The sequence below is a fragment of the Abramis brama genome (genome assembly GCF_963993115.1).
Source record: "Abramis brama genome assembly, chromosome: 10".
NCBI classification, from domain to species: Eukaryota; Metazoa; Chordata; class Actinopteri; order Cypriniformes; family Leuciscidae; genus Abramis; species Abramis brama.
Window position 1 is genome coordinate 21,123,408 of NC_139972.1, and position 13,760 is coordinate 21,137,167.

General features: G+C 39.3%; 1 protein-coding gene across 6 annotated transcripts in view; it reads left to right on the plus strand.

Annotated features, from left to right (window-relative positions):
- The window catches only part of bcas3 (BCAS3 microtubule associated cell migration factor), a 230,017-nt gene that overhangs the window by 89,867 nt on the left and 126,390 nt on the right, over positions 1 to 13,760 (plus strand). For all 6 annotated transcript variants that reach the window (XM_084126193.1, XM_084126195.1, XM_084126197.1 and 3 more), the window contains exons 21-22: positions 1,468 to 1,664; positions 2,216 to 2,313. In XM_084126193.1, the coding sequence (XP_083982319.1) occupies positions 1,468 to 1,664; positions 2,216 to 2,313 (295 nt within the window). The remainder of the gene's footprint in view (positions 1 to 1,467; positions 1,665 to 2,215; positions 2,314 to 13,760) is intronic.

Sequence of the window (13,760 nt, forward strand, 5' to 3'; positions counted from 1 at the left end):
TTCTTATTCCCAGATTTACAATGCGGTCTCAGACTTTTGAACCCCACTGTAAGTTTTATGATCTAATGTTCTTGATTACCCAGATGCAGCATGTCCAGCATGTGTGTGGCATTTTTTGTGTGGCCTGAACGGCCCCAGCCAAAGCTCTTAAACCTTAAGGTTGTTAATGTACCAGCATTAGCGACAGCATACATCCCCCATCACATCCCGCCTGCCTAATGACACCATTAACACGTGCAGCGACAGCTATTGACTAAACACAGTCTAAACCCTGTTGATGGCTCTATTTATCTGCTTTATATGTGATTGCAATTAGTCTGCTTGTCTGTTATGTGTTATGGCAACATAGCATAAAAAGCACAGTCCTCTGTGAGCGCTATGGCAGCGGGCTGTGTGTAATAAGTGCTGTCAGTGTGAGGCGGCTGCAATATGGCGGGCTCAAGGCGAAGTGCGGAGGGGGGCAACATCTGGACATAGCCTCCATGAAAGCATCTGTTTCTCTCAGGCCTGTGCAACACTGTTGGTGTTAACTACAGAGAATAAAAACACACATACCGCTAGCCTCATTTACACAGATGTGACAGGAAGAGGACGGAAGAGTTGACCCCACGCTCTTTCAGAAAAGATGGAGAAATGAAGTGGAGAGAGGGTTGCTGGCCGGATGGACGCTCTTCTCCTCCGCCCTTCCCTCTCTTTCGCTTCATGATGTTAGTGTCATGCCATGTTAATGCAGTCCACTGGGGAGGAAGAGTGGCGTCTGTCTAACACACATGTAACACCCCACCCCCCCACCCCCCTCGCCTGATTTGACACTGCTAGTCGAAAGCAGACACTTACCCACAGCCCTTTGTGTGCGTGCTTGTTTGTGTATATTGGAACTGTTGGTGTCACACAATCCCCAGTTATATATATGGCATTAAATAAGATTTGTTAGTGTAAAGTTAATGTATATTGTTTTATACATTTTAATGTGGTGTGATAAGTGTTCGATATTTTATGTTATTAAAGTTTCAGTTAATATAAACTTTTTCAGATAAGTTTCCTCTTTTTTTGTGATTTCATAGACAACAAAGCGCGGTACATCATAAATAAGTTCATTTTTATAATTTAAGTTTATCATATTTTAATAGTCATAAAAAGTGTAGGAGAGCAGATAATATGTAATTTAAGAAATGTTTTTACTGTAAATGCTTTATATACCTCTACATATAACAATGCATATAATTTAAATATATATATATATTGGGAAAATTCATATTTATTTATTTACACTTAAATATTTACTGGTTGAAAATATTTGTTCTAAGAAGAAAAAAATAATAAAAATAAAAATAATAAAATATCTAGGTGCAGAGAGTCAAGTCCTGTGAGATTCATCCAAATATTGTGCACTCAAAAAAATAACACTTTACTGAAGTTAAATATGTTGCAAATACTGTGCTCCTCTATATGTGTTATACTTTACAGGTGGAGATTGTTACCCACACTGGCCCTCACCGAAGACTGTGGATGGGCCCTCAGTTTCAGTTCAAGACCATCCATCCATCAGGTCAGACCACGGTCATCTCCTCCAGCTCCTCTGTTCTCCAGTCACAGGGGCCCAGCGACACCCAGCAGCCTCTTCTTGATTTCGACACAGACGACCTGGACCTACACAGCCTCAGGTGCCGATGCTTAAACACACATTCACACACAATACTGCTCACATTACCACCTGCCATCAACACCAAATTCACAGTGTGACAGCATAGACTCATGTTACTAACCACAGCAATTCACTAAATACACATACTGACCAACTCTAGTCCAGCACTTGCACAATGCAATCACTCTGCCTGTCTGTCTATCTATCTATCTATCTATCTATCTATCTATCTATCTATCTATCTATCTATCTATCTATCTATCTATCTATCTATCTATTGTCTGTTTGTCCGTCTTTCTGTCTGTCTGTTCTATTTTTCTATCTACCTGCCTGTCTGTCTTTCATTCTATATTTTCCTGTCTGTCTATTATTCTGTCATAATTTGGGAGCTTTTCTCAGCAAATACTGAGATTTTTTTTAAATTATAATTGAAATAAAATGATTGATTAGCATATCAGCATATTCAGCATATCGTGTCATTAATTTGATTAAAGGTAAGCATCATTAACTAGTATAATGCATACAAGTCTAATTCACACTTTTTGGATTTCTCTTATTCCTGTGATGCAGGATCCAGCCCGTGCGTTCGGAGCCTGTTAGCATGCCTGGGTCTTCTCGCCTGGTGGCCGACCGTAGAGGCCAGTCCACAGTCATAGATACCGGCTCAGGTAAGACCACTGGCTGCTCCTATGTTTTTTCCACAGGCTCTGAAGCTCTTCGATTACAAACAGCGGTTCCCAGTGTGATGAATCCTCAGGAATAGTCTCTTACTTGACTCTTTCTTTAAAGAATCAGTCTGCTGAGCATTATATGATTGTATGCACTATGCACTTATATTTCATGGTATGTTACACGGAAACAGTTGCAACCTGCCTAAAAACTATCAGCAGTCTACATTTGGTAAATATGCTTATTGTGACCTTTGAGTTGGATTAAATGGATGTTGTTTAAAGGGATTTTGATTTCTCTTTTTTTTTCATTCCTCCAGTTGTCATGTTAAGATAATCCAATCAACAGATATCTAGACAGGCTTGTACTTATAAAATATTTCTTTCCATTTTGAGCTTCTGTATATGAAGATCTACAGTCTAAACAAAACAAGAGAGAAAATCAATTTCAGAGAATCAAAGTACAATGCACTGTTTGCTCTTTTTCAGTCGCAGAGTGATATTTTGCTGTGTATGCTCACACGTATATATGTGCATGACACAGTCTTTCATGTTTCATTGAAATCAAAGCAAAGTTCCAAAATGTGGTTTGTCAGTGGAAGGTAGGCTGTGTTGACTGTTGTGATGTTTAGTGCTGGGCCTGTAGACACACATTAGCTGCATCGCACTGTCAGGCGCTCTCATCTTTAAGATTGCACTGACTCTCTGCGGTGTCTTCAAACGTACCTGCTGCTCCTTTGCATCTAGTGACTTCCTGTCAAGAAAACTGTCTCGTCATCATCTCATGTCGCCCCTCCTCTAAACCCTCACCTCCAAAAGAAAGAAAGTAACCGTCTTTATCACACAGCTCTCCTCCCTCTCATTCTCTCTTCTCCGGCCCGTCTGGAGGAGAGCTGCCGGAGTCTTCTTTATGGGCTGATGCTTATCAGTCTGTGTGTGATTGCTCAGCTCTCAGGGCTTCAAGCAGTGTGGCGCCTGCTCTTATCAGCGCTCATCGCTTTGTCTTTGTGCCTTCAAAAGACAGCGCAGCCCTGTTTGTCCCGCGGACTGCAGACGCACCTCCTCTGCCGCGATGTCTCTCTCTAGCCCACGCTGTCCTGGAGGATGTAATGCTGTCCTGCAGGACAGTGTCTCGATCTTGTTTACTGTTTAGGCCCTGTTTAAACTCTCAACCATTTGCCCAGTTTCATGTCTGCTCACACAGACATGTGTGCACTGTTAAGGCAACTTAATTACCCAAAGGTCAGTGTAAAATTTAGCATTTATGTGTACGTTTATGCCTAAAGGGTGTTTTTTTGTTGACAAATATGAATAAAATAAAAATAAAATGCGTTCATTAAAATGCTTATTTTATTTTTATGTATAATAAAATAGTGTATATTTCATACATTTTGTTATTATAAATACAATATTTCTAGAACTTTGTGTTGATAAATATGTGGAATAAAATATATATATTTTTTACAATAAAATAGTGTATATTTTAGAAATGTTATTTTATAAAATTATATATATATATATATATATATATATATATATATATATATATATATATATATATATATATATATATATATACACACACAGTGAGGAAAATAAGTATTTGAACACCCTGCTATTTTGCAAGTTCTCCCACTTAGAAATCATGGAGGGGTCTGAAATTGTCATCGTAGGTGCATGTCCACTGTGAGAGACATAATCTAAAAAAAAAAATCCAGAAATCACAATGTATGATTTTTTAACTATTTATTTGTATGATACAGCTGCAAATAAGTATTTTAACACCTGAGAAAATCAATGTTAATATTTGGTACAGTAGCCTTTGTTTGCAATTACAGAGTTCAAACGTTTCCTGTAGTTTTTCACCAGGTTTGCACACACTGCAGGAGGGATTTTGGCCCACTCCTCCACACAGATCTTCTCTAGATTAGTCAGGTTTCTGGGCTGTCGCTGAGAAACACGGAGTTTGAGCTCCCTCCAAAGATTCTCTATTGGGTTTAGGTCTGGAGACTGGCTAGGCCACGCCAGAACCTTGATATGCTTCTTACAGAGCCACTCCTTGGTTATCCTGGCTGTGTGCTTCGGGTCATTGTCATGTTGGAAGACCCAGCCTCGACCCATCTTCAATGCTCTAACTGAGGGAAGGAGGTTGTTCCCCAAAATCTCGCAATACATGGCCCCGGTCATCCTCTCCTTAATACAGTGCAGTCGCCCTGTCCCATGTGCAGAAAAACACCCCCAAAGCATGATGCTACCACCCCCATGCTTCACAGTAGGGATGGTGTTCTTGGGATGGTACTCATCATTCTTCTTCCTCCAAACACGTTTAGTGGAATTATGACCAAAAAGTTCTATTTTGGTCTCATCTGACCACATGACTTTCTCCCATGACTCCTCTGGATCATCCAAATGGTCATTGGCAAACTTAAGACAGGCCTTGATGGTTTAAGCAGGGGAACCTTCCGTGCCATGCATGATTTCAAACCATGACGTCTTAGTGTATTACCAACAGTAACCTTGGAAACGGTGGTCCCAGCTCTTTTCAGGTCATTGACCAGCTCCTCCCGTGTAGTTCTGGGCTGATTTCTCACCTTTCTTAGGATCATTGAGACCCCACAAGGTGAGATCTTGCATGGAGCCCCAGTCCGAGGGAGATTGACAGTCATGTTTAGCTTCTTCCATTTTCTAATGATTGCTCCAACAGTGGACCTTTTTTCACCAAGCTGCTTGGCAATTTCCCCTTAGCCCTTTTCAGCCTTGTGGAGGTGTACAATTTTGTCTCTAGTGTCTTTGGACAGCTCTTTGGTCTTGGCCATGTTAGTAGTTGGATTCTTACTGATTGTATGGGGTGGACAGGTGTCTTTATGCAGCTAACGACCTCAAACAGGTGCATCTAATTTAGGATAATAAATGGAGTGGAGGTGGACATTTTAAAGGCAGAATAACAGGTCTTTGAGGGTCAGAATTCTAGCTGATAGACAGGTGTTCAAATACTTATTTGCAGCTGTATCATACAAATAAATAGTTAATTGTGATTTCTGGAATTTTTTTTTTTAGATTATGTCTCTCACAGTGGACATGCACCTACGATGACAATTTCAGACCCCTCCATGATTTCCAAGTGGGAGAACTTGCAAAATAGCAGGGTGTTCAAATACTTATTTTCCTCACTGTATATATATATATAATTTTTTATTTTTTTATTTTCTTTTATAAATATTGAAGAATAGATTCTTCAATCCCATAGGAGAAGTCAATACCATAATGCATTGTGACAAGCTTGGTTAAAATCAGCAAACAGACAAAAAAAAGTTTTAATTCATTTAATACTGAGAGGTATCAATAAAATATATTTCCAAAACAACAATTAAATTATTTTGCCCAAAAATGTTTTGATGTGCTATGTATTTTTGTGGATGCTTTAAAGCATTACATGACCGTATGTAGGCAGCTCACAAACCCGTGGTCCTTACATGTTTCAGAAAGATCACATGAAGATCTCATAGCTTCCCTGGCTGCTATACATTAATGCTTGTTTATGTGGTGTCCTTTGTTATATACCACCCCTAAGGGAGCTGTCTCCATGTGGCCATTTCTGCCGGATGTGTGTGCTGACACTAAACCCATCATAAGCAGCGCCCGTCTGCTTGACACAGCGTATCAGGAGAAAGAAAAAATCACACAGCCACTGTCTCAGCTTCCCAAAATCAATCGGACATGCAGCCGGCATTATCGATACTCCTATCTAGTCCCAGGAGCGTCACTCTGGCCCTGCTAGACTACACAGCGCATTGTGTGAGGAAAGACAGGAGGCGCTTTATCTATTTGAACCATAAAGCGAGCAGGAACACAAATCTCTTTTGATTGTATTTTGTTATGACTCAGTAGCAGAAACACCCCGGCATTTGTTCGGCAAGAGCACTTTTCCTTCCTGGCCCAGTTGTTATGTGTGTGGCGTGGCGGGGTGGCAGGGGCCTGTCGGAGATCGGGAGATGAGCGGGCGACAGTGCACGAAAGATACTGGCGTGTTGTGAGTTTGCTATCGCGTCCTGGAAGAAGCCTGACTGATATCTGCAAGTGTGTCTTGCATTGTGTTGGGGGCGATGGCGAGTGTTTTTGTTAATGTTAATCTGTTTGAGTGTATATTGTTTTTATGTTGGGGTATGGATTTAAAGTGCCACATAACTGGAGTTACTCACTAGTTGATCAGTAACGTCATTAGGAACTGCAATGTAACTACATGGTTTTAATTGAAAACAAGTCACACAAAACTAATGAAAACAGCTGTCGAGAGTTGAACATCTCTGTACTTTTACCTCAGTGTAAAATTTACCAGTTTGTGTGTATTTTAGATACCTAAAAAGGTCCTTATTTTGTCCAGAACACACAAAATAAAGTAAAATTAAATGAAATAAAAAATGATTTAAATAAAACCTAATTAAATTAATAATATAAGCAATATGATACATTTGATACTGAAGTAAACGATTTGAATATTCTCCAGAACAGAGAAGAGAAGAGTAAATTCAATACAATAATTAAATTAACATTTCACATTTAATTTCAGTGGTACTATAATTGAATGGTATTTTTAATGGTACCAAATGTTTACTTTTCTAATCTACATTTGTTGCCTACATTAGTGCAGTCATGGCAGTGGTCAGTGCTGTTGGCTGTTATCACATTGTGACTGTAAAGCTGCTCTCACCGATACTTATCATCATCAGAGTGTGTGCCCTGTGTTTTATCTACCGCCCTTACACAGCCCTCAACTCAGGTGCAGGGTGTGTGTGTGTGTGTGGCAAGACAAAGCCATCTCTGTGCTTTAGTGTAGTATAGTATGTTCCTCTGTGCTGGTCATGCCTTTAGGCCAGTGGGACAGGCCTGATCGCTCCCCTGGTTTCCTCTCCCAGCATGGCTGAGCGCTCAGAGACTGGGCACCTGGACTCTACCTGCGTCCAGCAGTAATGGATCCTCACCCGTGGTCTGTAATTACCTGGATGGGCATAAAGGTGGCTTGTTGTCGGAGATACTGCTCACATTCAAGCCAGAAGGATCCTGACGCGGCTCAAGGAGGAGCTCGTGCCACATGATCTCCCCGAACAATGAGAGGTGTTTTTGAGCCGCCTATAGATTGGGGAGCCATTCCCGTGACCCAGCGCTCTCCTTGCCGCCCTAGCCTGTCTCTTTCAATAGCGACTCGCCACCTGCCCCAGGCCCCCTCTCCGCCACACTCACTGACTCCATTCTTCTGCCCCTGACCTGGAAGTCCCCGCCACAATACAGAAGCTGCCGCGGACGCCTGGCCAGATTGGCTGATCTGACTGTGAAAGATGCCATTCTTATCATCAACCTACTGTCTGAGAATCAGAGGCCCAACGGCCTTATCTCACACTGCCATCGCTTCCCTTCCTATTTTTCTCCTTCTTTCCCTTTCTGTTTTTTCTCTTTTTTTTCTGTGTAAATTAGATTTTTTTCCCCCAATTACTTTATTGGCTAGACTGTATTATGATATTGCCACAGCATCAGTACAAAACAACAGCAAAACAATTGACAGAAAAAGCAAGGTGCAAGTATAAAATATTTTTATTTTATTACATTTTATTTTATAAACATTTTAGAAAATAAAATATAATACTACTGTTTTATTTATATATTATTATTTATTTTTTTAATATTATTTTATATATAAATATATACATACAAATATTTATACGATACATTTTTTATAATAAAATTATTTTCAATTTGTCTATTATTAATAAAATAAAATGTTTTTTTTTATCAAATACAATTATATATTTACAATTATATATATTTACAATTATATATATATATACAATTATAATTTATTAATAAAATACAGTAAAGTAAAATAAAATAAAATGGCATATAATATAAAATAATATTCGGTACCACAGAAAAGTTATTAATAGTAATAAAATATCAGACTCTTGACCTTCTTTCTTGAATAAATAATATTAAATTTTGTAAAATAATACAAATACAAACAATGACATAAATAATAACAAAAATATAAAAGTACTGTGGTATATTTTAACATTTTCAGTTTATTATTTGGAGTGTGTTGTATTATTTGTCAAAAGATAATAAAGCTTTGGAGTGTGATGACATATCCAGTTACTAATATGGCAATCTACTTGACTTTCTTACTAGCCATGCAGCTTTGCATGGGACCTTTTTATTCTTTATACTGAGCCAAGAAGGAAGCAGAAAGTCTCTATTTCTCTCTCTCTTTAACTATTTTTCCTTGAGGTGAAGGTAAATCATTCAGCACTTTTTGGTGTCTGTGTAGCATTCTTGTCTTGCTGAAGTCCTTTTTTGGCTGTGAGGAGAGAACAGAATGATTTGAGCACATGATGGATTATTTTGGTGGACAGTAAAATAAAACTGGTGAAGAGGACAGTCTGAAAATACACTCTGAAAATACAAATTTGTATGCTTTTTTGCATATTCATATATCTTCATATATCATGTTTTTATGTGTCTGTTTGTAATAGGGTTGGGTCTTTAACTTGAGCAAGTTAGCATTCACCCAAATCTGAACATCCTAGCAACCACACAGCAACATGATGAAGAACACTCAGAACACCTCTATATGTGTGAACCGAGGGCAGCGTTGTGTGTGTGTGTGTGTGTGAGAGAGAGAGAAAGAGTTTGTGTATGTAGTGCCAGGGGCGGGAGCAGCTGCTCTTTAAAGCGACTGAATGGACAGCAATGTGTCAAGCATCTGCTGTGTACTCGCTCAAAGCTTTTACCTCCACAGTGCTGCAAGCCACTCCAACACACAACCACTCGTACTGTCAACATATGAACCCCATCCTCATCATCTAAACAACGATAAACAATTGAATCGCTAAGTTGTGATTTAGGATCAGTGCACTTTGCATTTGCTTGAACGCTTCGTCCATGGCCTTTTGAAGGAGTCGGGTTGTCATATGTGGCCCTGTGTGAGTGTTTTAGGGCATAATCGAACACATCTGGTCGAGTGGGGTTAAATGTTGGAGTGCGATGAGGTGACAGGAAGGACATGTGCGGATTTCACTCCATGTGCCAGTAAGATCCTTGCCGCTATTATGACAAACAGCAGTGGGCGAGTTGTAGACCCTTCTCACCTTGGCCTCAGGTCAGTCTTACAGTATTTGACTGCCTGTTCTCAGCAGGATGTAAGGATTGGTCGCAATGGTCAACTAGTTGACCATTAGTTTATCTAGTTGTTTTCTTTTCTCCTGGTAAATTGTGTCTTTAAATTAGGGATGCACGGTTTATCTGGACCATATCAGTTATCAACAGATATAAGAGTTTATTTATTATTTATTATTTATCAGTATTAGTCTTGGTATTGGATATTTATTGGCTGATTTGGGATTTGTTTGATTAACATCAATGACATACAAGGCAGCAGGTATATTAGGCTGTTGTCACTTTAAGACCTAATGCGTAGATGCATTATAATGATACGCATCAAATTTCTTTCTCAATTGTTTACATTCACTCAAGACACAAGCGACTGTGCTTACGATGATACTTACAGAGTTGGGCATTTTGACATAATTTTGCGCATATGTGTCAGTTCAAGCACAAAAAGAGGAGAACGAACACGGAATTCGGTGTTAGTGTTCGGTTCTGTGTGGTGTGGTGTCTGTCTTTCTGTTCTTTGATGCTTTAAGCTAACTTGAAATTTTAAACTGACAGGACTTAAACTTTTATATTTTTAGAAAATTATAAATTTTCACTCTATAATGATTAAACCGCAATTAATCCGTGAATCACATGTGCTCCGAACCTTTGGGCCTGGTCTATGCGGATCACGGATCAGCTGTGATCGCTACTTGACATCGCACATCTTTCGATGTGGCTATCGTGGATGCACACATTGCGATGTTGATGCTGAAAGTATTGTGCAGCCCTAATCTCTGCTTTGAATTGTCTTTAAAAAATGAATTTTTTTATAAGATGTCAGGTTAAAATTTCTAAAAACAAAATGTTATACTGTATAAACGTGTCCAAATGGTGTCAGATGCATCAGTGCCAGGCAAATGAAGATTATTCGGCTAGTTTTTCAGATACTCCGACTGTTCAGTTGGAAATATGACCTTGCACATCCCTAGTAAATTCACACATACTCGTCTCATGCTGCTAAAATTCTTCCCATTCCTCTCTCATCAGATAGGACCGCTCAGCCTGTGAAAGTTCATACTTGCTTCGGGCACTCTGTGTTCTGTCTCCATCTTCCCCACTGTGTATTTTTGTTGTTGCGTGTGTGCGTGTGCCCGCCTGCATGTTTCTGACAGCCGCAGAAAAGCACAGCTCTTAGTTTGGGTCCCGCTGTCCCAGCCTGCCACATCCAAGCGTACCAGCACGCTCTGACGGGGGTCTCAGAGTGATTGGCCCCCTCCAAGGTGGGGCCACAATTAAAAGCTAAGAACAAAAGCTCTCCGCGCCAAAGCGTGGGCCTCAGCGACTCAACATATGCCCGCCGCTCCCAGCACAGCCCTCCAGACACTAATGGACTCTGACAGCGTCTCCACACGAGGCGGCATTATCTTCCCCCAGCATGCACTCTCACTCCATAATGTATTGATCGGGCAGCTGCGATGGTATTTTTTACACCTCTGAGTCGGCGCCTGATGTACGCCACTTCATTGAGTCATTACGGTGAGCGGAGATCAGCGCACAGAAAGAGCTGTTAAAAATGAATAGAGGATGAAGAATGAGAAAGCATTCCATCAAACCCCACCTCTTCTGTGCCGCTCTCCAGCCAGGAGACAGCAAGTCTGTTGTATTTGTTTTGTGACTTTTTGATTGTCGTGTGAGTGTGTGTCATAGTTAATGTTGGTTTTTATAGTGCGGTTCTGTCGAATACTTTGGTTAGTTCCATATCATTTGTGAGTGTGAGTGTGAGTGTGAGAGCGAGTTGGTTCTTTTTAATTCATCATAAGCATCCAGCAAGAGCATTGTATTCCCAATTCCCATCCGATTCCCAAAACAAATAATTCTTATGAGTTCTAATGATTCTTATTCATATAATTACCACTGTAGTCCTAATGATGCCTGAACAAATAACTCTTATGAGTCAGTTCTTTTTAGTTAATCGTTAGCATTCAGGAAGACCAGTGTTGTCTGATATATGAGCAAATGATTCTTATGATTTTTCTTTTTCTTTTTGGACCATTGTAGTCCAAATGATTACCGAAATGTTTCCCAAAATAAATGTTTTTCATTTTAAATGCTAATAATGTGGATTATTTTTACTATTTTGTAATCTTTAGAATAGAGTAAAATGGCTGATAATGGCTAATATTGACCTCATTCTGATCCTTTTGAGTGGGCATGTTCTTTCCGTGTGTGTGGAATGAGCTGCTGTTGAAGGATGACTGAAGAGCTGTTGACAGATGTGAGAGGCGAGTTCCTCTTCTGGAGGTGAGGTAATGTGACATGGTCAGATTCTCCTGCCTCTCTCCAGGTGTGGAGGTGAGGTGCTGCGGGTCATTTCCTGTGCAGATGAGTTTCAGTGTGGGAAGATGATCTGAGCTCACCTGCCCACCACGGCCCACAGAGCCATCCTTTGTTTATTCATTTAGTGTCGCAGATTAACCCTGGCCAGCGGGCCTTCCTGGAAACGGTATCCAGGTGACTGTGGAGAGTTGAGGAGCCTCTGCCTCTCTCTCTCCTCACCTGGAAATAAACGTCTGGTCATTTACACCTGTGTGTTTCCAATCAGCCAGGAACTCCTAAAATGCCTGAGCCAGATTCCTCTGTAGATTCCTCTAAATCAGTGGTTCTCAACTGGTTTGATCATGTGACCCACATTTTCCCATGGTCATTAAGCCGTGACCCAATTTTGCTTTTAGGAATTTGACCTAATTCCTAAAACAAAAGTGTTCTATTATGTGTTATTTGTTGTGTTACATATGCAATATATATATATATATATATATATATCATATATATGTGTATATATGATATGTGTATAACATATAACATATGTATATGTGTGTGTATATATGTGACCCTGGACCACAAAACCAGTCACATGGGTCAATTTTCTGAAATTGAGATTTATATATCACCTGAAAGCAGAATATATAAGCTTTCCATTGATGTATGGTTTGTTAGCATAGGACAATATTTGGCCGATATACAACTATTTGAAAATCTGGAATCTGAGGGTGCAAAAAAATCGAAACATTGAGAAAATGGCCTTTAAAGTTGTCCATTTATGTTCGTATATATCGATTAATATATGATTAATACTGATGAATAAACAGTATAAGGTAAGGCTATTAAATAAAAGTCCCAAACTAGTTTTTGTATGTTAATACAATAAAGTTTGTAGAGACGCCACGAATAAAATATACAAAACAACACAAAGTGAAAATGAAGTGACATTTTGGGGTTACGGAAACAACAGTTACCATGGTAAATACACAATACTAGCATGAGCTGTAAATGAAACATATGGAAACTGCTCCTGATGAATAGAATGAACATCATACCTGCATGCAAATCCTACCTAGCTAACATGCAAAGTACCAGTTGCGTAATTTATTGGTACTTTTTGGTAATTTCATGACTTACTAATTGACAACATAACTGCGATGTTGCATGCTAGTAATTTATTTTGCGCTTTATTTATAATGAATTGATATACTGCGTGCATCGTCGCATTTGCACGTGCAATTGAAGAGTGCAAGCTACGAGTATGAGGACAGGACAGGAAAGTTTGTTTTTCTGAGGTGAGAAACTTCTCAGGTGAGAGACATAAAAGTATCATATAAGTGGTCCATATGACTTGTGCACTGTATTCCAAATCTTCTGAAGCCATATAGTAGGTTTGTGTGATAATGTTATAATGTTGCAATAATGTTGTTGTTGTGTTTTTTAGCTTTCCAGCATGTTAATAGGAAAAGTACAGATGTCCGATTTGTGAACAAATCATTTTATTAATACAGATCTTGTTAATGAATTGTTTTATTCAGTTCACAAAATCTGTCTGAATGATTTGTTCACACATCCCTTGATCCAATTTGTGAGTTCAACTCAATGATCTGGCCACAGCCATTAACAGCTCAGATTATAAATGAATAATATAAGACCTGAAATAGTCATACTAACTACTTTTATGATTCTTTTATTGTGCTTTTGGGTCTTTTTTGAAGCTTGAAGTCCTTGTTCATTGTAACTGCATTTAAAAGACCAATCAGGATGTTATTGAAAATTACTTCTGTAAAGAAGAGTTTGAAATGACCTTGGGTGAGTAAATAATGTCACATTTTACATTTTGGACTGAACTAATCCTTTAATTTATCTTTCTGTCCTTTTTCATTCTCCATTTCTCTTGTTTTTCTCCATCTGCCCATTCTCTCTTGATCTCACTGAGCTGAGGTGTGCTGGCATCATCAGCCGAGAGAGTGAGCGAGGCA